The sequence below is a fragment of the Thalia democratica genome, chromosome 3 (genome assembly GCF_965202585.1).
Source record: "Thalia democratica chromosome 3, ktThaDemo2.hap1.1, whole genome shotgun sequence".
In the NCBI taxonomy this organism is placed as follows: domain Eukaryota; kingdom Metazoa; phylum Chordata; class Thaliacea; order Salpida; family Salpidae; genus Thalia; species Thalia democratica.
The window spans coordinates 261,017-286,556 of NC_139167.1; the positions used below are offsets into that span (position 1 = coordinate 261,017).

The 25,540-nt window shown below is 26.0% G+C and overlaps 1 protein-coding gene across 2 annotated transcripts; it reads left to right on the forward strand.

Moving 5' to 3' along the window:
* The first annotated feature begins 122 nt into the window (after nt 1-122).
* LOC145831345 (uncharacterized) lies at nt 123-25,540 on the forward strand. 2 transcript variants are annotated; one of them, XM_082938569.1, is made up of 22 exons: nt 123-227; nt 2,543-2,611; nt 5,060-5,272; nt 5,590-5,685; nt 6,233-6,319; nt 6,859-6,912; nt 6,974-7,027; nt 7,089-7,142; nt 7,202-7,255; nt 7,503-7,556; nt 7,624-7,677; nt 7,737-7,790; nt 7,852-7,905; nt 8,768-8,821; nt 9,114-9,167; nt 9,237-9,290; nt 9,383-9,445; nt 10,103-10,156; nt 10,822-10,875; nt 24,104-24,174; nt 24,695-24,830; nt 25,261-25,540. In XM_082938569.1, the coding sequence occupies exons 1-22, from the start codon at nt 156-158 to the stop codon at nt 25,303-25,305; spliced, it is 1,554 nt and encodes a 517-aa protein (XP_082794695.1). In that variant the 5' UTR covers nt 123-155; the 3' UTR covers nt 25,306-25,540. The 2 variants fall into 2 exon arrangements, with proteins under 2 accessions (XP_082794695.1, XP_082794696.1); XM_082938570.1 differs by lacking the exons at nt 8,768-8,821; nt 9,114-9,167; nt 9,237-9,290; nt 9,383-9,445.

Below are 25,540 nucleotides of genomic sequence, written 5' to 3' on the forward strand. Positions count from 1 at the left end.
AAGTCATAGTTGAAATTTTAGCATAAAATTTAAATCTGCATTTATAAAAAGCATTTGTAGGCAATTAATTGTTTGTCAAAATTTTAATTAATTATAATTATTGTTTATCTGTGTGTTGTTTCAGCAGCTCTTAATAAACTTATTGCACTTAAATTATGGGAGCTGGACAGTCAAAGTTGGATGATGATTTTGAAGGAAAATACTTCACTACTGGAGATGGAATAAAGGTTATTTACTTTACAATGTGGTTTATTAAAGTAAAATTTAAATGAAAGTTAACTTTAAATTGGGTCTTAAAAATTTCTGTTTCTAAAAAATTATTTTCTTAATAGTGTTATGGTTTATTAAGTGTTATAATAACATATTTAGAGAAATTTTACAAATAGCAGGGTTGTAAAAAACCTGGAATCCTGGAAAAACATGATACTTTGAAAATTTTAACTAGTTAAGCATCATATCAAGAACTTTTACATGTTAAGTAATGAAATTTTGAATAGATACTGTCCTGGGCAAGGCATTAAAAGGTATCTGTGGTGTGTGACTCAATAACCAAAAGGTTTATTTTGCATCAGGTCCTAGGACCAAAAATGTTGAGCACTTTTTTTGTCGTTTAATAAAGAATAGTATACTAAAAAACTAGGGTGAAAAATAACTTTCATAATTTTTTTCTTGTTACATATTAAAAAACTATTTTACTTTTTTTGCAGTATCCTTTCAATATTGTTATACTATTTATGACAGTTTTTAATTTTATAATAAAAATAGACCAAAACATTTGATCTTTAAAAAACCTGGAAGAAAGCTAGAAAACCTGGAAATATTTTTCAAAAAACAGTTGGCAACCCTGAAAAATAGACTCATTATCAGATTTATAATTAAACTTCAAAACCTTATTTTTGAAAAACTTTCTGTACATTTTAATACAAAGTTTCTATATACATATTAATCAAAACCATTATTTTAAGTTATAAGTAAATATATTTAGCAATTATGAATTCCTAACAATAATGAATAAAATGGTAAAAGTTACACCTTGTTTATTGTGTGAATTGACTTGAAATTCAAATAACATAATGTAATGGTCTTTAATAGCATATATACAATTTATTAACTACATCAACATCTGTAGTGATTTCAAAAAAAAAAGGTTCTTATTCAGAACTATACCTGTCCTCCAATAAGGAGTCTAATTCAAACACTTTTTAGAAATACTAACATTTGCATTTTTAATGAAAGCTTCAAGTATGAATTGTTGTCAGTTTTTGTAAAATACCAGAAGTCATTTTTTGTAAAAAGTTGTTGATACAAACTAGGGGTAGGGAGTACAGCACATTTTTTTTGTCATATTGTTATATTCATTCAAGTCCATATGATTTGGATGTGTTTTTTCTTCATTAAGAAGAATCTGAATAAAAATCAAAGAAAAAAAGCCTAAAAAACTAATTCCAATCCCATCAATCACATACTTTTTGATTTTTTGACTGCAGTAATAAAATCACTTATACATGTCATAGACTTATAATTTATGTACTAAATGAAAACTTATACTTATTGACACTTATTTAAAGACATATTAACTGCTTTTGATCTATTATGACGTCATAATCACCCTAAATGTAAAGTAAATATGATTTGGATGTATTTTTGCTTAGTTAAAAAGAATCTAAAAAATAATTATAATTTTGATAAAAAATTTATATTAAATAATTAGTACAATTAAGGCCATAGGGGGGGGGGTAAAACATGTCTTTTACAAGTTGATCTTATTTAAAAAAAAAATTTCTAAGCTTCAAGATGCTTTTTATTGTTTTAAAAAATTCAAACTATTTTTTGAGATATGACTAGTCAAAGTCGGGCCGCATAAAAGGTTCCCTATGGAAAGGGAAAACTAAAACAGCAAAAAAAGACTTTTTCATTTAAAATCTATCTCCTCCTACATTTTTTAAGCAATCTTCTTCAAACTTTCACAGTCTAATGTTTATACAATAACAAAAAACCTTACTTTTGAATTTATAAAAAAAAATGTACAAATATAATTTTTTTGAAAAAAAAACACTTTTTTTTTAATATTTGTTATAAAATTTTTATTTTATTAAAATTCTAAAGTAACGTTTTTTCTTTTTAATCTAAGGAACATTTCCTGAAAATTTGAAGAAGATTGCTTGAAAAATGAAGGAGGAGATAGATTTTCAGTGAATTTTAAAATTTCCAAGAAAATTGACCCCAAAAAATTTGCAGTCCATACGTTTGTATCGGAAACTTTTTACAAAAAATAAAATATCCCAAAACTTAAATTATATTTTTGAATTTTATAAAAACAGGCTTGTAGTTTGTATTTAAAGCTTTCATATAAAAGCCAAAGTTAATTTTTGTAAAAAAAAAGTCGGAACCCCCCTATGGCCTTAATATAAAATGGACTTAATAGTTTCTAAATCTATTTATGATTTTTGTGAACTGCAGTATTTAATAATAGTTTATAAACAAAGCTCTATTGTTAAAGAACTGTAAATTTTGGAATATTTATGATTGATTTTTTTTTCAGCTTTCTTCTCAAGTCCTCCAGAGACTTTCAGATGAACCTGAACCTAAAGTTCCCATTGCAGATACTGTAGTAAGTTAATTTATTATCTCTTTTTCATTCAATCTTTTATTAAAATTAGGTTTATAAATAATGTTTGTATAAAAATGTTTTATAGTTTACTTTTTTGTATGTTAATGGTACTAGTAAAATAATGTTACTTATATTTAAAGTAGTCAGGCAAGTGTGTTTGACTTTCTGTTATCGTTATGCTAGGTTGTATTCTTAGACATAGTTAAATTAATAGATTGAAATAAAGATATCCAAAAAACATTACAAGTTTCCTTCTGTTTATATTGTAACTTTCTCTATATTTTTATTATTTTTATTATTTCTATTATTTCTCTATATCTAGATTTTTGAAACAATAAACTATATATAAAAGTAATTAGCGTCAAAAGTATCTTAGTTTTGAAAAAGAATGAAAGGTTGAATAGAGTTATTCTTAAGTAAGTAAAAGTTTTTTTAGACCAGATACAAATTAAATAAAGCTTGGAAATTTATGTTTTATATGTATAGTGGTGATAAAAAGAATAAAATAGTTAAGTAGTAAAGTTGTTCAAAGATAACAGGAATAAGGGTTAAAAAGTGTAGAGAAGAAGTTTTAAATGATCAAGATAATAGTAATAACTACCAACCTGATGAGTATGAACATGGTGACTACTACCTTGAAGATGAATACAAAAATAAAGTTAGTTATGGTGAAGAGTTTAATGCCCAAGGTGACTGGCTAGCTTTAGATAGTTTCAGACAGCAAGTACTGCATGTTAGTTTTGTAGTTTTAGATTAATAATTTTATAGCACAGCTTATCAGATTTTTATTTGTTTGAAAGTAGTAGTGATATAATATATTAGATAAATCAACATTATTTTATATGTGCTTCAAACTTGATGCTTTTGCATCAAGCTCTAATTAGAGTTGTTAGCTTATAAATCATTAAGTAATTTTACATAAATGTTGATAAGCATTTCTTCTTTAAGTAAAAATTTTTTTTTTTTGAATAGATTGTTTTGCAATAAAAAAGACTTAAGTTTGAATAGTCAGTTTAAGTTTTTAGACCATGTATAACATTATTCCTAAATATTACATTTGATCATAAAATACTAAAATGACATATACTATAAAAGTAACCTGATTATGAATTAAAAATAAAAAGTTTGGTTTTGAATTCTGTTAATAGAGTAAAATTATGGTTAAGTTTTTGTTTTTGGACTAAATAACTTCATTTATTTGCTAGAAAGTATCATTCAGTGTGTAAAAATAAATATCACAAAGAAACCAAAGAATAAAATAAAGTATTAGTGAATTACTTTACATTGAGGTTTCCCAATTTTTTTTTCTGTAATGGCTTCTTACAAAAAATTGAAAAAGCAGTGTCCCCCTTCCAATAACATGATATTCTCCTGTAATATTTATTATATGTTTCAAATCCTTCCTTAAAAATGTTTTTTTTTTGTTATTTATCATCAACTCCAGAATATTTAGTGTAAGTTTTAAATTATGACTATTGGCACTGTCACCAGTCATGCCCCATCCCCCTTTGCAGCTTATGGCCCCCAAGGGGGAAAATCTGCAGGGTTGCCACAAACTCAGGATATTCTGAAGTTGTTGAAAATATCAGGATTCATTATATTTTACTTAAAAACTCAGGTTGACTCAAAATAGTTTTGTTTTTTATGATAGTATGAGGTTTATTTGATAATCTCAGGACAAATTTTTTTAACTATTCAAAATATAAATTTAAGTGTTTCTTAACAAAAGATCCTAGTAAAACAAGTTTATTGGAATATATAATAAAAACAATTTATACAGTATCCCTCTTTTATTGTACCGACAAATGTTTCTGTGTGTTTGGATTAACACACTTCAACTGGGTTCTGTAAAAAAAATTAATACTATTATTAACTATTGACCTCTAAAAATTTGTAGAAATTAATTTTATTTTAATTAACACATGTATACACCTACTTTAGCTTCTATTCTTTCCTTACAGTATTTATTTTTTACAGAACACAGTTGAAGTGTGTTAATCCATTAACACACAGAAACATATGTAGGTACAATAAAAGAAGGATACTGTATAATTTGTTTTTATGACAAAATTTTTCTAGATTTTGAATGAGATTTAGATAATTTAGTTTCAATATTTTTATATTTTGTAAGCAACTTGGTTGAAGAACTTGATTTTTATTAATTTAAAAAAGTTAAATTTTTTATAAAGAATTGAAAAAGCTCAGGATGACTCTGGACAGTTTTTTGACTCAAAGAGTGGCAACCCTGCATATGACCCACTATAGGAAAGCTTGCTTAATTTTTTTTTTAAATAAAGTAGACCTACCATTTGATTAGTAGATGAAGTAACCCTGAAATTACATTTTGTGAAAGTTTTGTTAGAAAGTTGCTGTGCAGTTATGACACATTCCCATCATATTAAAGACTTTTTACAACATGTTTTCTTTTAAATTTGTATGATATTGTAGGAAGAGATGAGGTTGAAAGACATGGAGAGAGATCTCGCATTGAAGCAATTAATGAGTGAAAAGTTGCAAGAGATGGAAGATGCCCACCTCAATCAGAAGTTGGAGATGGAGAAGCAACGTGAAAAGATCATGTCAGACTACGACATGATGATCAACAGCAGGGAAAAACAAATTCAACATCTCATCACCGACCTTGATAATGAAAGAGCTAAAGTTTGTAATCAATTTTTTTTTGAAAATATAATTTACATGTGATGTTTCTCAAATTTAAAAAAATATTTTTTACGTTATATAGTTTGCTAATCCACAAAAAAATTATTATTTTTATACTTTTTTTTTGCAATGAATTCACTGCTTGTTTTATTAATAATACAACTCAACAATTAGCTTTTTTTGGTATCCAATTTATTTATGTTGCAATCTTCAAATACATAAGTAATTGTACAATGTTTTAAAGTAATTCTTTATGAAAGTAATTGAACTTGCAATATGTGTTCATTAATTGATTGCAATGAGCTAATTGTGTTTAGTACATGGATGCAGTAAAGAATAGGGATGAAAAAATATCTCAAGTCTGTGATAATTGGACTGGAAAACTTGAAGTAAAAGAGTGTGAATTTCAGCAAGTACGTTTATATTGATATACATTTTAACATAAATATATATTTTAACAAATGGTTGTTGAATCTTTATAAAGGGCATATGTGGTGAGGGCATTAAAAAAACTATTTGGTCTTACAAGAAAACTTAAGGTTATAATTATTAGTCATTTTGTATTGAATACAAAGATTTTCATTAATTTTTAAGATATAGTCATTTCTGTAAAAAGTTTCCAATAGAAGATTATGAATCATACTTTTTTTTATTGCATTTCTTGTAAATATAAAAGTCTACCAATTTTTTTATTTTTTAACGATCAACTTGTAAAAAAAAAAATGGATTCTTCTTTTTGCCTTAAATGTGTTTTAGTTTTAGATTTCTTCATAAAATGAGATTACATAAATTAAAAATTGTATAGTTTCACAATTAAGTTTATATTGTACAATGGCTGTTTTGATTAAATTTATTTGTTGTTTTTCATCATAAAACACACTTTTTTTAACTAACAATGATAAAGTTATCAATCTTAAAACTTTGTGAAACAGTCATAATAATTTACTTTTTTTATTAAAGTTACAAGATCGCCTAGCAGAAAAGGAGAATGAATTGACTAATGTGACAAACAACATGAACTCACAAATACAACAAGAAAAAGATAAAGTAAAAATATTATTTAATTTGCATGTACAATTTGCTTGTTCCAAAATCTTTTATTTCTGGTCAAATTTTGTTGAAAAAAGTGATTTTAAATTTAAAACGATGATTTTATAGTTCTATACACAATTTAAATGTATAATATATGTAATTTGTAAGTACTGTTTTGTCATAAAATGAAAAGTAATTCTAAAATCGCATATAATGGATAAAGTTTTAGACTAAAAGTTTGACCATGAACATAAAGGATATTTGTTGTTGGTCATTTTATTTTGTTTTTGTAGTTCTCTTAGAATTATTCATTTTTTGTTTTCAGTCATGATCAAAATTCAGCTTGTTTAGATTTTATGTTTGATTTTATTTTGTGTTAGATTTGGTTACAAAATAATCATAAAACAAACATTTAGAAATTATTCTAAAATTAACATAGTATACTTCTAACCTAATCAATACAAACCAAACAATCAAAATAATAAATATTATAAGTTGTATGTTATTTTAAAAACTTAGCATGCTTGTTGTTTTATGTTATTATGACATCATAGTTATCTGAATACCGGGAAATATTTAATGAACGAGTTCGACTTGTCGAAGATCAAGTTAGTTTGTTATTTTTTATTAATACTAAAGCAATATATCTAATTGGTTAAATAATTTCAGTTCAAATTTGCTGTTGATTCAGTTGTAGGCGAACTACAGCATTATCAAAAACAGGTTTTATTTATATTGAAATCTCCTATGTCATTTGAATATTTACATTATTAAAATCAAACAGTTTTCTACTGAGTTCCAAGGGTTTGCTGGAAATCTAGATAATGAAAAAAATAAGGTAAAAATTAGTATTTAAATTCGGTAACAATAGGAATGCTAAATAATGTATTTGTTTAGTTTGAAGGATATTTGGAACAGTTTGCTTCAAAAGTAATTGATCAAGAAGAAAAGGTTGCTATGTTGATCTTTAAAACTATGTTGCAACATTTTGATTTACAGTTGCATTAACAAAAAGTGTAACATATATACTGAAAAACTTAAAAGTTTCAAAATATGTCTTTAGCAAATCTTGGAATAAAAACTTCTATTTTAAGTACTTAAAGTACAATTTTTTGTTTTTTCTCAAACTTTTTAGTACATTATAAAAAGATTACAATATACATACTTAATCTATATAAGTCTTATTCGTAAATTTCAGTATCAAAGCAAATTGGAAAACTTTTCAAGTCAATTGGAAAATGAAAAGTCTAAGGTATCTATCAGTTATATAAGTTTCTTCAAGTTTTATAACTAAAATGATAAAATTTTGACATTTTTAGTTTCAAAATTCACTGGATCAATTTACTTCTAAAGTTGAAGAGCAAGAATCTAAGGTACTATAAAAAGTTAAGTAATATTTGAATATATTTTAACTAAAAAGAATTTTTTTTAGTATCAATACAAATTTGATGGGTTTACTGATAAAATGGAAGCTGAAAAATCAAAGGTATAACAAAACATAAATACTAAAAGGTATAAAAATATTTACATTTATAAAATATTTGTAGCTTGAAAGTTACATGGACCAAATTGCTACAAAAGTTGGAGAAAATGAACAAAAGGTTGCCAAAAACTTGCTTGAAAAGAGTCACTCTTACTCTATAAGCTTTATAACTAACATGATATCTTCTTGAAATGCACATTTAAATCTACTTACTCAAGTTATAACCTGACTTTTAACTTAACTTTTTTTTTACTTTCTAAAAATTAGTGGATGTTGATATTTTTAAAACTTTTTTTTTGCTCTTATAAGGCTTAACTAGCATGTCTTTTTGAAAATACACTAAATTTGAACGCCACTACTTACTGAACTTTTGACACTTTTTTATGAATTTTTAATATCTATAAATAACACACAGCTAATATAATGCTAATAACTACAACTTGACTAATATATATTCTTAAGTACTGACATTTACTATAAATGCATCAAAAACTGCTGAATATCCTTAAATCCCTCCTTTATTACCACTGACTGTATAAACAGATTACTTAGAAAAAGTACTTTCAAACATGAATTTCAAGCATGTAAAGAATTGCTTATAAATAAGATTCTGAAACTTGTATTAAGTGCAATATTAATAAATATACAAGAAATGCACTCAAACTAACAATTTAGGTTGGATTTGCTTTAGAAAATGCTAATAAATTCCATAGTCAATTAATTTGAGTGTATTATTTGTGTTTAAACCACTATATTAACTAAAAAAGGTAAGTATGTAAACATTCAAAATAAAGTTCTATAAAACATAAAAAAAAGTTCGTTAAATGCAGTAAACTTATATACATTGACTGCTAACTACCAAGTATATTTTACATCATAAGTTTACATTACTAAGTATTTTGTTGAAATTTTAGAATGCTATTTCAGCTCTATATAATTATGATATATAATATTAGATGTAATAGTATTTTGTTACTTAGCTGAATGAAGTTACCAAATCATTTGAATCAAAAGTTGAATCTCAGTCTGAAAAGGTATTATTTTGTAATTAAACTTACCAATAATAACTTTTATAAAAACATTAACTCTATGTACAGTTAAAATTCTAAATTTAAACTAGAATTCCAATGATATTTGAACAAATAACCATACAAGCACATTTAAAGTTAAAGCTCAATATCGAAATTTACAGGTGTTTAAAGTTATCTAATCATAATAGTATTCATAAATATCTAAATTTATAGATTGATAATGCTTGTAACCTGAAAGTCAAATGAAAAAATGTAAACATACAATTCTAATGATACTTTCTTTAATTACTTTTAGCTGGAAAGTGTAGTTGATGAGTTAAGCAATAAAATCACTGCTCAAGAAAATCAGGTTTTAATTATTTATAAAACTGTTTGTTAAGAAATAATATTATTTATTATTTTGTTTCTAAAAATTCAGCTTCTTTTGGTGGCATCTTCAGTGAAAAATGAATCTGATTCCGTCAAATCTGAGGTGCTCATTTTTTTTATAGTATTTTTATTAAAATTCTACTTTGCCACATCAAAAGTACATATCAATAAAAACTAACTGTAAAATGTTTAAAGTTGGAAAATGTGGCAAAAAGTGGTGATTGTTTAGTAGAAAATCTCAGAATGCAAGAAGATAAGGTAACTTAATGTGAATCCAAAGAATTAATAGTCAGCATTGCTACTTATACTTAAAAACTTCTTGTCTTTAAATTGCATTTATCTGGAAAATATTTGAAAAAGTTTGCAAAATAATGTTTTGCTTACCTATATTCTATGGACGAAACTAGTTTGACGTCTTAGGAATAATTACTCATTTAGAATGGAAGTACTACCTATTACTAATATACTTTCTAAATGTCATGGCTTCTGTACTTTAAATTTCAGGTACTAATCTACACTTCCTTAATATTAATTCTTACAAACTAACCATGTTTTTTATATTTTATTACAGTAAAAACTAAGTAAACGCTTACATACGCCTACACAAGAGGTAGAGTTTATAATAATAGTTTGAAACTCTAGACATGATTGAAAATAATATTAAACATCTGTTAATGCCTGTTGCTAATAAAAAATAATTTAAATAAAATGTTAGTTTGTAGTCTGTATTTATATAATAAATAGTTTGCATGAATGCATGGGTTTACTAATTTCTAACTTGTAGTGCATTTACTCTTTTATTTTATAACTATTAGCATGGTCTACCAATGTAGCAAACAATTCAACTGATATTTTAAAATTTTATCAAAACATATTTGTGCTCTTTTTTTATCATTATGACGTCATTATCAACAGTTCACTGCAATCGCTTCTGATCTTTCCGAACAAATTTCTACTGAGCAGAACAAGGTAAAATAAGCATAAAATATAAAACGTTCTAAAATAAATAGTATCAATTTTTAATAATAAACTTGTTTTTGCTAAGTTAACTTTTAAGTAATTTTTCATTAAATTTGTGTTTCAGCTTATTTATTGCGTTTTTCTTTACTGTTTTAAGTGTGTTGGTATTAGTGCTTTTTAATTGGTGAAGTTTAAGAATTACTTGGCAATTTAAAAATATTTGTAATAACCAGGATCGCCAAAAAGCTTGAAAACCTGGAATTTTAAACAATTTTTACATGTTAAGTAATAAAATTGTGATTTGACACAAAAAATCTACCATATCAATTTAAAAAAAATTTGCCATCATTACAATTTTATTTATTAAAAAACACATTTAAAGTGGCTATACAGCATCTTTTCAATTTTTTATACTATTTTACACATTGTTTTACCTTAAACTTAACTTTAAGCTAAATATAGACTTAAAAATGTGTACTTTTAAAAACCTTGAGGAAATTTTGAAAGTCTGGAGAAATTTGCCAAAAACATTTGGCAACTTTGAATAAACTTAAAATAATTCAACTTATTCTCAATGGACCTAAATAAACTTATTGTATATTGTTTTAAAATACGTTTTTTATTTAGTTTTCATAAAGTTTCAAAATAATAAATGTTTTTTTTTACAATTACAGTTGGTAGAAGTTACAGAGAGCCTCACACAACAAATCAAAAATGAGCAAGACAAGGTTATTTTATCAGTAAAAAATATAATGTCATTTTTGTGTAAATTTAAATATTTATATATATACTATGTTGATAAATTATATAAGTATTTTAGTTTTATTTATGAAATGTACCTGTGAATAATGTATTATAAACATTGAGTGATATTGTTCTAGTATGTCTAAAAATCATCAAAAGTTGTAGATAATTCAAAGTGTACTAATAAAATCAAAGAATGAAAAGAAAGAACAGAAAAAAATACAGAAATTTTAGTGAGTTTGAAAGAAAGTGTTGAGCTTTATTAGTTTAGATGCAGTAAGAAAAGAGTTAGCTAGTAGTACAGTGATAGTTGAGAGTCAGGTATATAGTTAGTATTAGATAGTATAGAAAGTAGACTGTACAAAAGTATGTAGTTAGTATTAGATAGCGCAGAAAGTCAAACACACTTGCCCACATATAATTTAGATAGTTGCGTAGTAGACAGTAGTAGTTGAGGTATTTAGATTCAGGTTAACCTTTTTTCTGCTGTTTTTTAAAAGGTTGCAACGGGAGATTATGATGTACCAGTTCCTTACACCAAAAATCAACAAGTTAGTTGTTTTGTTTGATTCTCAATGTTGGTTAATATTATGTGTACTAAAACTTCAGTCTATATCTAAAATAAAGTTTTACTACAAGTAAAAAGCTAGATTTTTTTTTTTTACATAAAAGCTGTTTTTTGTTTTATTTCAAACTTGTTTGTTAATGTTTTGTTTTATTTTTTATTTACGTCACAGCCCAGTGAACTAAGAAATGACTTAGAAGATATGGAAGAATATATTGATCCGGATTCTATGGAGGTATTTTATTTATTTATAAATAACATTTATTGTAATTAAAAATTAAACTATTAAACTTTAAATAAATTTCCAAGTAGTTATTGATTTTGTTTGTTTTAAAAGACAAATTCTTTTTATCATTTGAGGTTGTAAAGAAAATTGTTTGCTTTATTTGTACGATTTAAATTCTCTCGGATAATTTTATCATGCACATATATTTTCTGCTTGTAGGGTGAACCATTTTTTGAGGAGCATCCATCAATCCATGCCAACCCACAACAAAGAAGAAGGCCCACCTTGTTTGAACCTCAAACAAATCAGGATCTACTGGTCATCAAACCACCCCCAACTGTACCTCAAATTGACGAACCAAGTTGTCCTGTACCACAGCTTATGTGTCCACCAAGTAACCAAGATACTGATAAAAATTCAAAAAGTATAAGGAGAAATAGAACCAATTATACTGTTAGTTGTTAATTTTATGGTATCTTGTTCTAGTTTACAACCATCTAAACTCTTATTGTAGTTAAAATAATTTATCTGATTTATAAAATCAGTAAAAGCGTTTGTATTGTCTTTAAAAAAATTTTATCTTAAATTGAAATAACTTACCTAAATCTGTGATACTTCATGTTTTAGATAAGTTTTATTTAAACATAAAATTTCAAATAAGCTTGAACTTAGAAAAAAAATTAAATCATTACAGAATGATATGGAAGAATTTGAACCAGATTTGGAAGAAGACTTAATTGATATTTATGAACAGGTATATAAAATACTTAATTTTGTACCTTATAAAATTATATTCGAAATATAATCGTTTAGTGACAAACATTTTAAACATATTTAGTAGTGTTAACTTAAAACCTTTTTTAAAAGGTTAGTTTCGCAAAGCTAAAAATTTGTTTAAAAAACTCGCTGAAAATCTAGTCAGGGTTGCCAAAAAACCAGGAATTTGACAATTTAGGCTAAAAAACCAGGAATTTGAGAAATTTTGAAAAAAAAAACTGGAATTTTGAACAAAAATCACTAAAAAACCTGGAAATTTTATCAATTTTAAAATGTTCAATAGAAAAATTTCGATTTGACACAAAAAGTCTATCAAATAAATTAAAAAATTATGTGATCGTCAAAAAATTTTTTAGTTGAAAAACACATTTGAAGTAGCTTTTTAGTATCTTTTCAATGTTTTCATACTATTTCACACAGTTTTTTACCTTAAACTTAATTTTTAAGTAAAAATAGACTAAAATGTGTACTTTCAAAAACCTGGAGAAAATTTTCCAAAAACACTTAGCAACCCTGGTCTAGTCCTTAAACTTGTTTTAATGCTCCAATACATACATTTTTGTTTCTTTTAACTTAAAAAATGTTTACATAATGCTTTTGTAAATAATATTTTTGATAATATTTGAGTTTTTATCCAAAAAAGGTTATTTTTTAAGTGAAATAGTTTTATTAAATCATAGGAAAAAACCACGGATAAAGAAATTGTATGTCCTCCGCAAAAACCAAAAACTCCTCTACAAAAATTAAAATGTCCCCCACCAAAATCAAAATGTCCTCCAAATAAACAAGCTAATGTTAATAAGTCTCACAGTTTTTCAAGGAAGGATAGGACAAATTATACTGTAAGTTGTTAGATTTTGAAGATCTGAAAAGTTTTATTTAAATTAAATAGAACAAAAGTTAATTTTTTCGCTGTTTAGATAAATTTTATAGCTAGTTATTTTATGTTTAAAATTTGTTAAATTTACATGTTTTTTATTATTTAAAACATTTGATCATTTTACTAAACAGGAAATAAATAAAACTTGTGTAAAAAACTTTATGCTTAGCAAATTAATATAGGACTCTTGTATAAATTATTTTTGTTAAAATACAGAATGATATGGAAGAATTCGAACCAGATCTTGAGGAAGATTTAAATGATCTCTGTGAAGAGGTAGTATCCTTTTACAAACTCTTCTTTTTAATAAAAAGTTTTTAAATATTAAATTAATATAATATACTTGATTTATAGGAAGGTAGTAAGAATAAAGGGTTTTATTTTGTTCCAAAGGAACCAAAATGTCCTCCACCAAAATCAAAATGTCCCAAACCAAAACCAAAAAGTCCTCCACAAAAAACGAAATGCCCCCCACCTAAACAAAATAATGATGAAAAGTCTCACAGATTTTCAAGAAGGGATAGAACCAATTATACTGTAAGTTGTTTTATAATTTATGAATATTAATTTTTTAAATTTTAGTGTAGCTTCTTAATTTTATATTTGAATAAAATTTCAGGCTAGTTTAATCAAATTAAATTGTTATTCTTTTAAGAATTATTTTGTCTATTGATCATTTTTACTTCTATTATCATGAGTATAAATATTTCTCGGTGTATGATATTCATACTAAAAAAAAATTATCTTAATTTTAGTATTATCAAACATTTTAAGGGTTGCCACTTTACCTGGAATTAGAGAAATTTTGAAAAAAAAAAAACTTTGAATAGCCTGCAATTTTTAACAAAAATCACTAGAAAAACCTGGAATTTTAACATGTTCAGTTGTAATTTTCGATTTGACTCAAAAAATCTATCATATAAATAAAAAACTTTTGTCATCATCAAAAATTTTTTTCTTAAAAAACACATTTGAAGTAGCTTTACAGTATCTTTTCAATGTGTTTATTCTATTTAACACAGTTTCTTACCTTAAACTTAATTTTTAAGTAAAAATAGACCCAAAATGTGTACTTTTAAAAACCTGGAAAAAAATTGGAAAACCTGGAAAAAAATTGAAAAAACGAGTGGCAACCCTGATTTATTAATCTTGATTTTAAATAGTATGATAATTACAGAGAGATATGGAAGAATTTGAAGGTGATCTTGAAGAAGATTTACAGGTAGAATAAATACTTTTGTATTTTTTAGACTGTTCATTTTTACTGATAAATAAATAAGTTGTTATTTCAAAATCAAGTTTAAGTTTTTGAATTTATTTTTATACTCTATAATTTGAAAAGTCAGCTTTTTAGAAATTAAAAAACTTATAGAATGAAACCACTGATGAAGAACTTATACCAAAAATTCCTCAAACAAAACCAAAATCTACTAAGCCAAAACCAAAAAATCCTCCACAAAAAACGAAATGCCCCCCAGCTAAACTAAATAATGATGAAAAATCTCACAAATTTTCAAGGAAAAATAGAACTAATTATACTGTAAGTTGTTTTATAAAAAAATGTTTTTTTTTTAACTTTTAAGCTAGATTAATCGAATTAAATTGTTGTTCTTTTTCGAATATTAACATAAATATTTTAAGACTATATTTTTTTTTTGTCTATAATATTCATACTAGTAAAAAACCTTTTTTTAAATTAGATTAATATGATAATACCAAACAGTTTATTAAACTTGATTATAAATAATACGATAATAACAGAGAGATATGGAAGAATTTGAAGGTGATCTTGAAGAAGATTTACAGGTAAAATAAATACTTTTGTGTTTTTTTAGACTGTTCATTTTTACTAATTAATAAATAAGTTGTTATTTCAAAATCAAGTTTAATTTTTTGAATTTATTTTTATACTCTATAATTTGAAAAGTCAGCTTTTTAGAAATTAAAAAACTTATAGGATGAAACCACTGATGAAGAACTTATACCAAAAATTCTTCAAACAAAACCAAAATCTACTAAGCCAAAACCAAAAAATCCTCCACAAAAAACGAAATGCCCCCCAGCTAAACTAAATAATGATGAAAAATCTCACAAATTTTCAAGGAAAAATAGAACTAATTATACTGTAAGTTGTTTTATAAAAAAATGTTTTTTTTTTAACTTTTAAGCTAGATTAATCAAATTAAATTGTTATTCTTTTTAGAATACTAACATGAGTATTTCAAGATTTTTTTTTCTGTGTATAATATTCATACTAGTAAAAAACTTTTTTTTAAGTTAGAGTAATATGATAATACCAAATAATTAAATAATTTATTAAACTTGATTTTAAGTAATACGATAATAACAGAGAGATATGGAAGAATTTGAAGGTGATTTTGAAGAAGATTTACAGGTTTAATAAATACTTTTGTGTTTATTAGTCTTTTAGTTTTTACTGAAATATGAATAAGTTCTTATTTTAAAATAAAAGTCAAGTTTTAGAACTCATTGTTATAAACTATAAGTTGAAAAGTCAGTTTTTTATAAATAAATTTATAGGATGAAATAACTGATGAAGAAATTATACCAAAATGTCCTTCAAAAAAGTGTCCTCCACCAAAATCTTCCTCACAAAAACCAAAATGCTCGCCAGCTAAACAAACTAATGTTAATAAGTCTCATAGTTTTTCAAGGAGAAATAGAACCAGTTATACTGTAAGTTGTACAAAAAGTTTAGTTTTTGTTCACTTAGTTGATCCTAAAAGATTTTTATGCAATCAATTAGTTTAAATTCCATCATTTTAAATTTAATTTTTTTTAAGAATGCTTAATTGTAATATTACTTAAATATAATGTAAAGTTTGATAAGTTTTAATAATTTTATATTTTTTTATTTACCTTTTTACTATATGATATTGAAAGTTTTACTTGCTTAATGTTATAACATGCAAAACTTAAACTTTTATTTTGAAACTTTAAAGTTAACTATCAAGATGTGAAAATGTCTAATAAATAATTGCAGAGAGATATGGAAGAATTTGAAGGTGATCTAGAAGAAGATTTATTTGATGACGAAACAAATAGTTCATGCTATAAAAAAGTTAGTTCTATGCAATAAAAGCAAAAATAATCAAAAATTTGTTATATATAAATTTAAGTTTATAAGCTGTTTTTTGTATGTTTACCAACATCAGTAATTTTTTTATTACTAAACTTTTAAATAAAAATATTTTTTGATAATATTTTATTTAATAGATTAGAATAATCAATATCTGTAAACAAAAAAAAACACAAAAATTAAAATTGTATACTTTAGTTTAGTACATATAGCTAGGCCAATACTTATACATCTCCCCCATATGTTTATCTACAAGAAATATAAAACGATCCATGACTTAGCAAAAAAGCCTGTTTTAAGTTTAGATAAACTTTTCAGTTCGATAAAGTTACTCCAAAGTACAAAAAAACTAAAATTTTACAATTAACTTAGTTCACTATTGAACTATATTTAATTTTACAGCAAATGCTTATTTAAACTGAACATGAATTTTAACAACGTTACTATTTTAGCTTGGAAATCTAATAATTAAACACAAAAAGTTTATAATATTAGTCCATTTATTTCAAAAAAAATAAAGTTTAACTCACAAATTGTTTTACGCGACTGTATGTCTTTGTTAAGCATCTTTTATCTTTTAATTTCGGTTTACAACTGAGTTCTTCGTATTAACTTCATATAAATATTGTGTACCAGTATTCATGCATCTATCAACAGATTATCTTAGCATACTTATCAAAATTATGTGAATATAATCCACCAATCAAAACTTGTAAGCATGTTTTCTGTCATATTGATAAATTTAATATTGTTTTCTGTGATACTTTATCCAGTATTGTTTACAGACAAAAGCTTCAATATACTTATTGTTTTTCCTGATCATAAAAAACTTATGCACTTATCTTATAACTTTAATACTTTCAAAAACTGATGTTGAAATTATAAATTTATATAACAGATAGAAAACTTACCTGAAGAGTCACAAGAACAAAGTCAACCAATTGAATCAAGTATTCCAGTAATTAAAACAACAAATGTCCCTAAAAAACCAAGGACCTCTATAACGGTTTGTAAATATAAGTTTTTTGTTACAAGCTATAACAGTATTTTATTCAAGGATATTTTTATAAAACAAATTTTAGTAGAATTTGTATTTTATTATACTGAACTTTTCAGACTGACATGGAAGAATTTGATTCTGATAAAGAAGAAGATATAAGAAACAAGGTAAAGTTTTTTAATTTTTTTGTTTTACAAGTACATATAAACTTGTCAAAAAATTCACGCATTTAACAGTTTATACTTTAAAGCACTCCCAAAAGTTTTTAGTTTTAAAATCTAATATTTTAAGACAATAAATACAATTTTTGTTATACATTATGGAGTTATTTAAATAATGTCAAAATTTATATAAACTTTTATAATATTTTTTCAGCCCAAGCCTCAAAGTGTTTTCGCAAAGTATTACAGAAACGAAAAACTTGTTGACAGTTGCTATGAAGAGCAACCAAAAAAACCTAAAGTTTGTTTGATTTGTTTTTTTAGTAAATTTATTATTTTCTAAATCTAAATATATTTTACAGATTCCAATACCTAACAATGACTTGCGCATTAAAAACAGAATTAAAAGAAGGGTAAGAATTTATTTTATAAGATTATATAGATTTTTCAACAAGCCAATGTTAGTATTATTAAAACGTTAGTTACACTGGTATTTTATATAAAGAAGGCAATAGTAATTAAGTGTTAAATTGAAACAGAACTTATTTTATGTTTATATAATGTTTTCTTTTTTAACTATAAGAAATTACTATTTATTGTTTCATATACTTACTGGTATAAATTATATTTCAGGAAAACTACAGGACAATAGATGCATCATTTGACGAAGATATGTTAGACGGAAGAAAAAAGGTTAGTTACTAAAACTTTAGATATACTTGATAATTTCACTGAATAAAAACTTAGATTTTTATGCAAAAATTTATATATTACTGTTTCTAAAAAATAATTATAAACTAATTTCTAAAGCAAAAAGTTATCTACTTTTTTTAAATACTTTTAACAAAGCTGTTATTTGTTCATTTTTTTATATATTTTAAAAACTAAAACAGCTTTTTAAAAGTTAGCTTGTACTAATGTTTATAGTTTTTATAACTTTGATTTAATAAACAGCCAGTGATGAGTTTTAAAGATCATTACAATGGAGTCATTCATTTTGATTTTCATGGAAGATCACAAAATGATGTAGATATGGATATTATTGCGATCAAGAAAATTAATAAGGCCAGACATAATCAGAAAGTTAGTCACATATATTTGAAATCTAAAATCTAACAATTATTCAAATTATACATATATCACATTAAAAATATTAAAAACTAAATGTAATTTATGTATCCTCAGTTTAAATTTATTTCTAGTTTTTATAACAAATTAGACGATGATAAATACTTAACACATTTCTATACTAAGAGTTGTGAATTAAAATAAAAAACTCTAAGTGTTGAAAATCCCTTGGTATTCCTATAATATGATATTGATGAGTAACAAATATTTTTTTTGTAGAAACATGCACCACAATACGTGGAAACAATTGTAGATGATCAATATACAGTTTCTAAACTTCCTAATATTCCGAAACCTCCCAGCTGTATCAACCGGTTTGTTACTTAATATCAAACTGTTTATAATTTTCTACTAAAATCTCACTATTGTTTAAATGAAGTAAATTTTGTTAAGCTATTATAGTTTAAATTTTTCTTAGTTTGAATATTTTGGAAATTGTCTTATAAAATAGCAAATTGTGTTAAGATAAAACCATTTTAAAATTTATTAAAATATTAATTTTCAATTTATCACAGATTTGATGCGGCCCCTGTAAGAAACGATCCAGTAATTGTTGATTTCTGCCAAGATCCAAAAGTTATCTTTGAAAAACAACCAAAAAATAAACATCCCAATAGGGTAATTATACTTGATTTGTAGTATAAAGAGTTGATAGTTTACTTATTTATAAGAGATGATACAGAATCTGAAAAGGTTTTATTATTTATAACTTAGTATTTTTTTTTTATTATATTTTGTAAAAATTGTGCAGATCTTACAGATATTTATTGTCATGTATGTATAGATAAAAATATTTTAATAAAATATGTCTTGTAAAAGTTATGTTTATATTTTCTAATAAAAACAAAATTTGTAATATTAGAAATGTTTAGTTCCACAACTTGTATTTTGTATTGTAGTAATATAATGAATTGTAAAATTAATCGTTTTTTACTCAATCAAAACGTAATCCAGTTCTTCAATGTTTGTATAATCAATTTACTAATAACTCAATAACAGTCAACCCCACCTTGTGAAGGACTCCAGCAACCCAAAAAGTCCCCCCAAAAACCCTGTGACGACAGTCCAACCATATTCAACACTCCTTTCTGTTTCCACAAACCTCCAAAAGACGAATATCTGCCAGGCACCAGATTGTCAGAAGACCATCTCGAAGAAGTAGTTGAAGACCCTGAAATCGAAGATCCCAAGCCAGTCTGTCAGCCTCCGAAAATACCGGAGAAAAAACCTGTTGAAGTTCCGGAGATCAAAAAATCTGATCTTTTGTCGGAGAAGCACAAAGTTTGTCCCAAACCGCCGAAACTCCCGCCCACCAAAGAAGAAACGGACAATTTCAACTCCAAGATGCTGGACAGGAAATTGAAGTCCAAGTCTAATTGTCCTGTGCCGAGGTTTACTACCAAGCCGAGACCTGCTGAGGATATGCCAAGTTGTGGTAAAACTAGTGGTCCAGTTAATGTTAAATTCCCACCAAAATCAGTTAATAAATGTCCGCCAAAACCAAGTTCTCTGAATAAGTGGGAAGATATTGGTGCAGAACCTTCTAAGGTAAAGAATTATTCTAAATTTGACGAAGCTCCACCAAAACCCAAGGGTAACTGTCCTCCCATAGGAAAGTGTCCACCAAAGTCATCTTTTAAGTTTGAGACCAGTAAAAAGGCTGGTGATAAAACTCATATCCCAGTCAAGTTCTCACCACAAAAACCCAAAGTTAGTTGTGCACCAAAGTTTATCAAAAAGAGCCAACCAAAACCGACAAGTAAATGTCCGCCAAAACCAACTTTTAGCTTTGAGAAGCAACCAAATTGTCCTCCTGAGTCAAAAAGTCCAACAAAACCTGTGAACAACAGTGTAAAACCAAAACCTCGCTCAAGAAGCAATGAAAGTTACAAAACAAGTCCGTCCATGAACTATGTTGGAAAACAGACTAAAAAAGCTCCTTGTGGTCCGACTAATAAAAAGGTGTTCACTTTTTCAAAAGTTCCACCAAATGACAAAGCAGTTCCGTTCAAACCAAACTGTAATCGTAACACTCTGAATCCGAAAGAAGTAAATGTTAGGCCAAAGACTTTTGTTCAAAATAAAAGCATTTTTTCACCACACAACCCACAGAAATGTCCACCCAAAGTTGTCTGTCCTCCCAAGAAAACAAAGGCAAAACCACCGAAGCCGCAAAGCATTTCTTGGAACCAAGTTAAAGCTGTGCAAAGTTATAAGAAAAACAATAAAGTTGAGAAAAAGGAAGACTGTGAATTCGCTACACAAGATGTGAATAAAATTATTCGAGAAGCGAAAGAAAAGGCTAGAACTCAACCGAAGCATGTGAAGTCGTTAAAGCCACCAAGTAAAAACACTGAGTCTCAAATTGTTCAACCAAGAGTTAAAAGAACAAGATCTTGTGTTGTTCCAAAAGTTGTGAGTAAAGAAGACGATAAAAGAGCAAAGGACAGGCTTTACAAGGAGCTGACAAAGAAGATCCTTCAGCCAGAGCCCGAAAAAGAAGCTTGCACTCCGCAGCAAGTCTACAAGAAGTCGAAGCAAGCGAAAGTTGAAAGCAAGTACGAAGAAATGAAGCAGCTCCTGTTCAAAGACATACCTGAAGTTTGTGAGAGGAAAATGTCCAAAAACGTTGATGTGGAAGAGACCACCTTCGTTGTCAAGGAGGAAAGTCTCATCCACACTTTCATGGAGTCCCCGAAACCTTACCAGCTCCCTAAGCTCGATCCACCCACCATAGAAGGCAAACTGAAGCTGACTACCTTGTCTTTGGAGCAAGAAGGTGTTGAAGAAGCTGTAGTTTGTGAGGAAGAAATTTCCGGCTGGGCTCAGCATTTGCAAGATTACGGCGTGAGTATTGAAGACATCGCGAGAGAAAACGCTCTCGTCAGTAAGAACCTGGTCGTTGAAAGCTGCTCCTTCGAAGAGAAAGATTTACTTGATGAGGACTTGACTGGCTGGCAGTTGACTTCCAAAGAAAGCCGGGGAGTTCGGTTAGTTCAGGAAGAAGATGAAGTTGAAATTGAAAATTTTGAAGATGTCGAAATAGAACAGTTTGGAGATGTTGAAACAGAAAAGTTTGAAGAAAATGAGGTTGAAAAGATAGAAGATGTCAGCAGTGAAGATTTCGAGCTTGATGAGTGTAACTATGTTGAAGAAGTAAATATGGGAGGAAATAGTGCTGAAACTTCAGTACACATGATCTCTTTCAAGAGTCTGAAGGCGAAGTTAGAGGAATGTTCTTTTGAAAATGAAGGATTGAACGGAGTTAGTGAATGGAATCAGATCAGTTGTGAATCTCAGGAAGAAATTCTACCCGGTTGTAACAAGAAACCTGTTAATAAATCTGTCTCCAATGAATCTTTAAATGGAAAGAAAATACTACGTTGTCCAATAGTTAGTTTGTTCATTTATAGTTTACTAAGTTTAATTGTTGTACTTATGGAGTAATTCTAAAATAAATAGTTTTGTGTTATAGATTTTGGTGTTTAAAGTGTGTTGTATTACTATGGTTATTGGGGAGTCAAGGTTTTTTGACAAAATTTGAATGTTAAAATAATAGAAAAATCGAAGTCTTGTTTACAATTTTTATATTTCTTTTTTCTTTAATAACTTTGTTATGCATTATGATATATTAATACATACATATTTAATATAAATAGTTAACATATGTTATTAAAACTCAAAGGCAAATTTTGGTAAGAGAGATCCATGTGAAGACTTATCAGAAGCTGAAGAATCTTCTGTTAAATGTAAAGTGAGTTTTGTTAAGTCCTTATAACAAATTTATACACTGATCACTCTCTGAAAAATAGTTTATTCAAAACACAATTACATACTTGATTTTTTCCAAATGTTAAAATAATATGTACTCAAGTTAAAATGCATTGAATTTTTTTTAAATAAAGTTTAAGTTTATAGTCTACTAATAACTAGTTTACTGCATTCCTTATCGTTATTACGTCATAACAGCCAACAACAGAGTGCGATGATGACGTAGATGTTCTACCTGATGTAGACCCGATTCAACCCTTCTTTGGGGATAAATACCTGGCTGAAATACAATCGGATGACACTAGGGATTTCGAAAATGAAGATGAATACTATGATTTAAATGACAAGCACAGAAGAAAATACCCTTTTCCATATAATAAGGTTTTTGTTTTATTAAAAATCTATTATTTAAAGTTGTAAACAATCTTTAAAAAACTATTGGACAAGATAATATTTTATGGTATTCTGTTTTATGAACCATTGACCACATTTATTTTGAATTAAAAAATTAGTAGTTTGATTTAATAACATTATCAAACAATTTATAGCTGCAATTATTTTTTTTCCTAATTTGTGTATGTAATGTTTACAAATTGAAAATAACTTTAATAAATTATTTAAGTTTTTTAAAATAACTATAGACTGTAAAAACTTTTCAGTTTTTGTAAATGAACTTTTCAAAATAACAAAATGTAGTGTAAAATATAAAAAAATATTTTTAAAACAGAACTTTCAAAAAGGAGAGTGCAATAGTATCAAGATGACAAAAGAATGCAGCTTTGATGTTAGACTATGACATCATAATACATTGTGCAGATTTCAAATAATAACTTGCTTTATATATATGTGCAATATTTTAATTGTCTTAAACATTACTTTGTGCAATTTTTATATCTAAACCAATTCTGTAACTGTATTTTAACAAGTATGTGCAATATCATTACATTAAGATTTTTTCTGTAAAAAATTGTAAATTAAAACATAAATAAATTTTAAAATATTTGCTTTTCACAACTTACATTTTGATTTGTTTATGGTGTCGTAATTCTTACAAATGTTTGAATAAAGTTCAGAAAACAGAAAGGTAGTTTTAGATAGATTAGTTAGACAGTTGTAGTTGAGAGATTAGATTAAAAAGTTTAGACAGTTTTAGTTAGAAATTGAGATTTTAGATACCTGAATAATTCAGGTTGAAAAGGGAGACAGTTTTAAGTTCAAGGCAGGTCAAAATATTGATGAAAAGTGGAGATTAAGATATTATGAACTTGAAAAACGGGTACATTTTATATAAATAACTGTTTTATATATTAATTAAAAACTTTTACTAATTATATTTAATTAATTCAACACTTGTGGCATATTATATTTACAATTTGCATACATTAAATGTCATTTATAGAATAAAAAAAATTGGTATATTTTTATGGATATTTAAACTGGTACTTTATTCAAAAGTCATAGTTTTAAAAGACTAGAAAGTGTTGCAATTTATTCTATGCTTTAAAAAATTCTCTAAATTTCTATGTAATCAATTAGTTGTTTGTCAAATTTCAAGTAATTTTTTTGTAAATAACTCATTTAATTTATGTTATAAATTAAAACAGTTGGCAAGAATTTCTCAAACTGCTCATGAAGAATTTGAAGCTGCTGCTAAAAGAGTTGATAAAAAATTCAGGTTTGAAAAAATATGTTAATAATAAGTCTTTTATAACTGCTAGTGATTTCTTTTATTTAAATAGTACTCATTAAATTGAGACCACAAATTTTCATATGGTTACATTTTAAAGCAGTATTTTATTTGAAGTTGTATAATTTTTTTAAGGTAAAATACTGATCAAACACATTTAATAACATTTTAAATAACTTTTTGAGTGTTTTTCACAAGACTCAAGTTGTAAAAAAATATAAAACTACTGCAGTTCTATAAGTTTGGTCGAAATAATTTTATATACATCTACATATCTTCAATTATAATAGTATAATATAAGTTTGGTTCTTGAAAAACAGCTAGAGGTCTCTACTTTGTAAAAGGAGAACAAATATATGTATTTTTTGTTTTCATTTTTTTAATTTAAAAAATTTGTATTATATTTTAAAACAATGTTAAAAATTACTCAACAGAAATAAATGTTATAAAAAAGTATGAACTAATAAAAATAAGTGATAACAATTTAAATTAAAACAAATGTATACAGACCATCAGGGTTTGAATCAGTGTGTAGGCCGGCACAGAACAGTTTAGTTGATTGTTACAACGACAACCCTGGTAAACCATTAGCTTGTTACAAACAGTTGAATCAGTTCAAACAGTGCGTTGCTGATACTAAAATGGTTGGTACTTGTTTAATATTTTAATTTAAGTGTAGCTGGTACTAAAATTGCAGGTCTTTTTGATTGTTAGTTTTTGAATTAATTATAACTAAGGAGTTTTTACGGTGTATTTAAAAAATTATAGTAAGTCTCAACAGTTAATACTATATAATAGTTAATGAAATTTATTGAAAATTAACATTTTTTATAAAACTTATAAAAATATAAGGTTTGAATAGTTTTTTCTTATCTGGTAATACCAATATTTTTTATATATACGATCTTAAAAAATATGTTAGGAAAGTTAATGGTTAGTTACATTTAAAGATACATATAAAACGTTTTCAAACAAAAGTTTTTCATTAATGTTAAAACTAACTATTTTTATGTAATTAAATAATCTGAAAGTATTTTGGAACTCAAATATTTATTCGATGTTTTTAACAAACAGAAACTATTTGAAAAAGAAAAAGCTGCCACAACTGAAGAACTTTAAAAAAAAACAAGCTATAATGAGAAGAAATGTTTTGAATAAATTAATTCAAAAAAATATATTTATTCGCTGCTTTACTAAAAACATCTGAAATTATTTTATTAGTTCTCTGGTACTAAAGCTATACTCTCATTATAAATTTGCTAACTCCTTTTTGTTTATAAATTTTTTAAAGTACATTTTCAATTTAAAATGTTAGTATCAATTGTTGTTTTTTACAATAAAACTTATGTTTTTA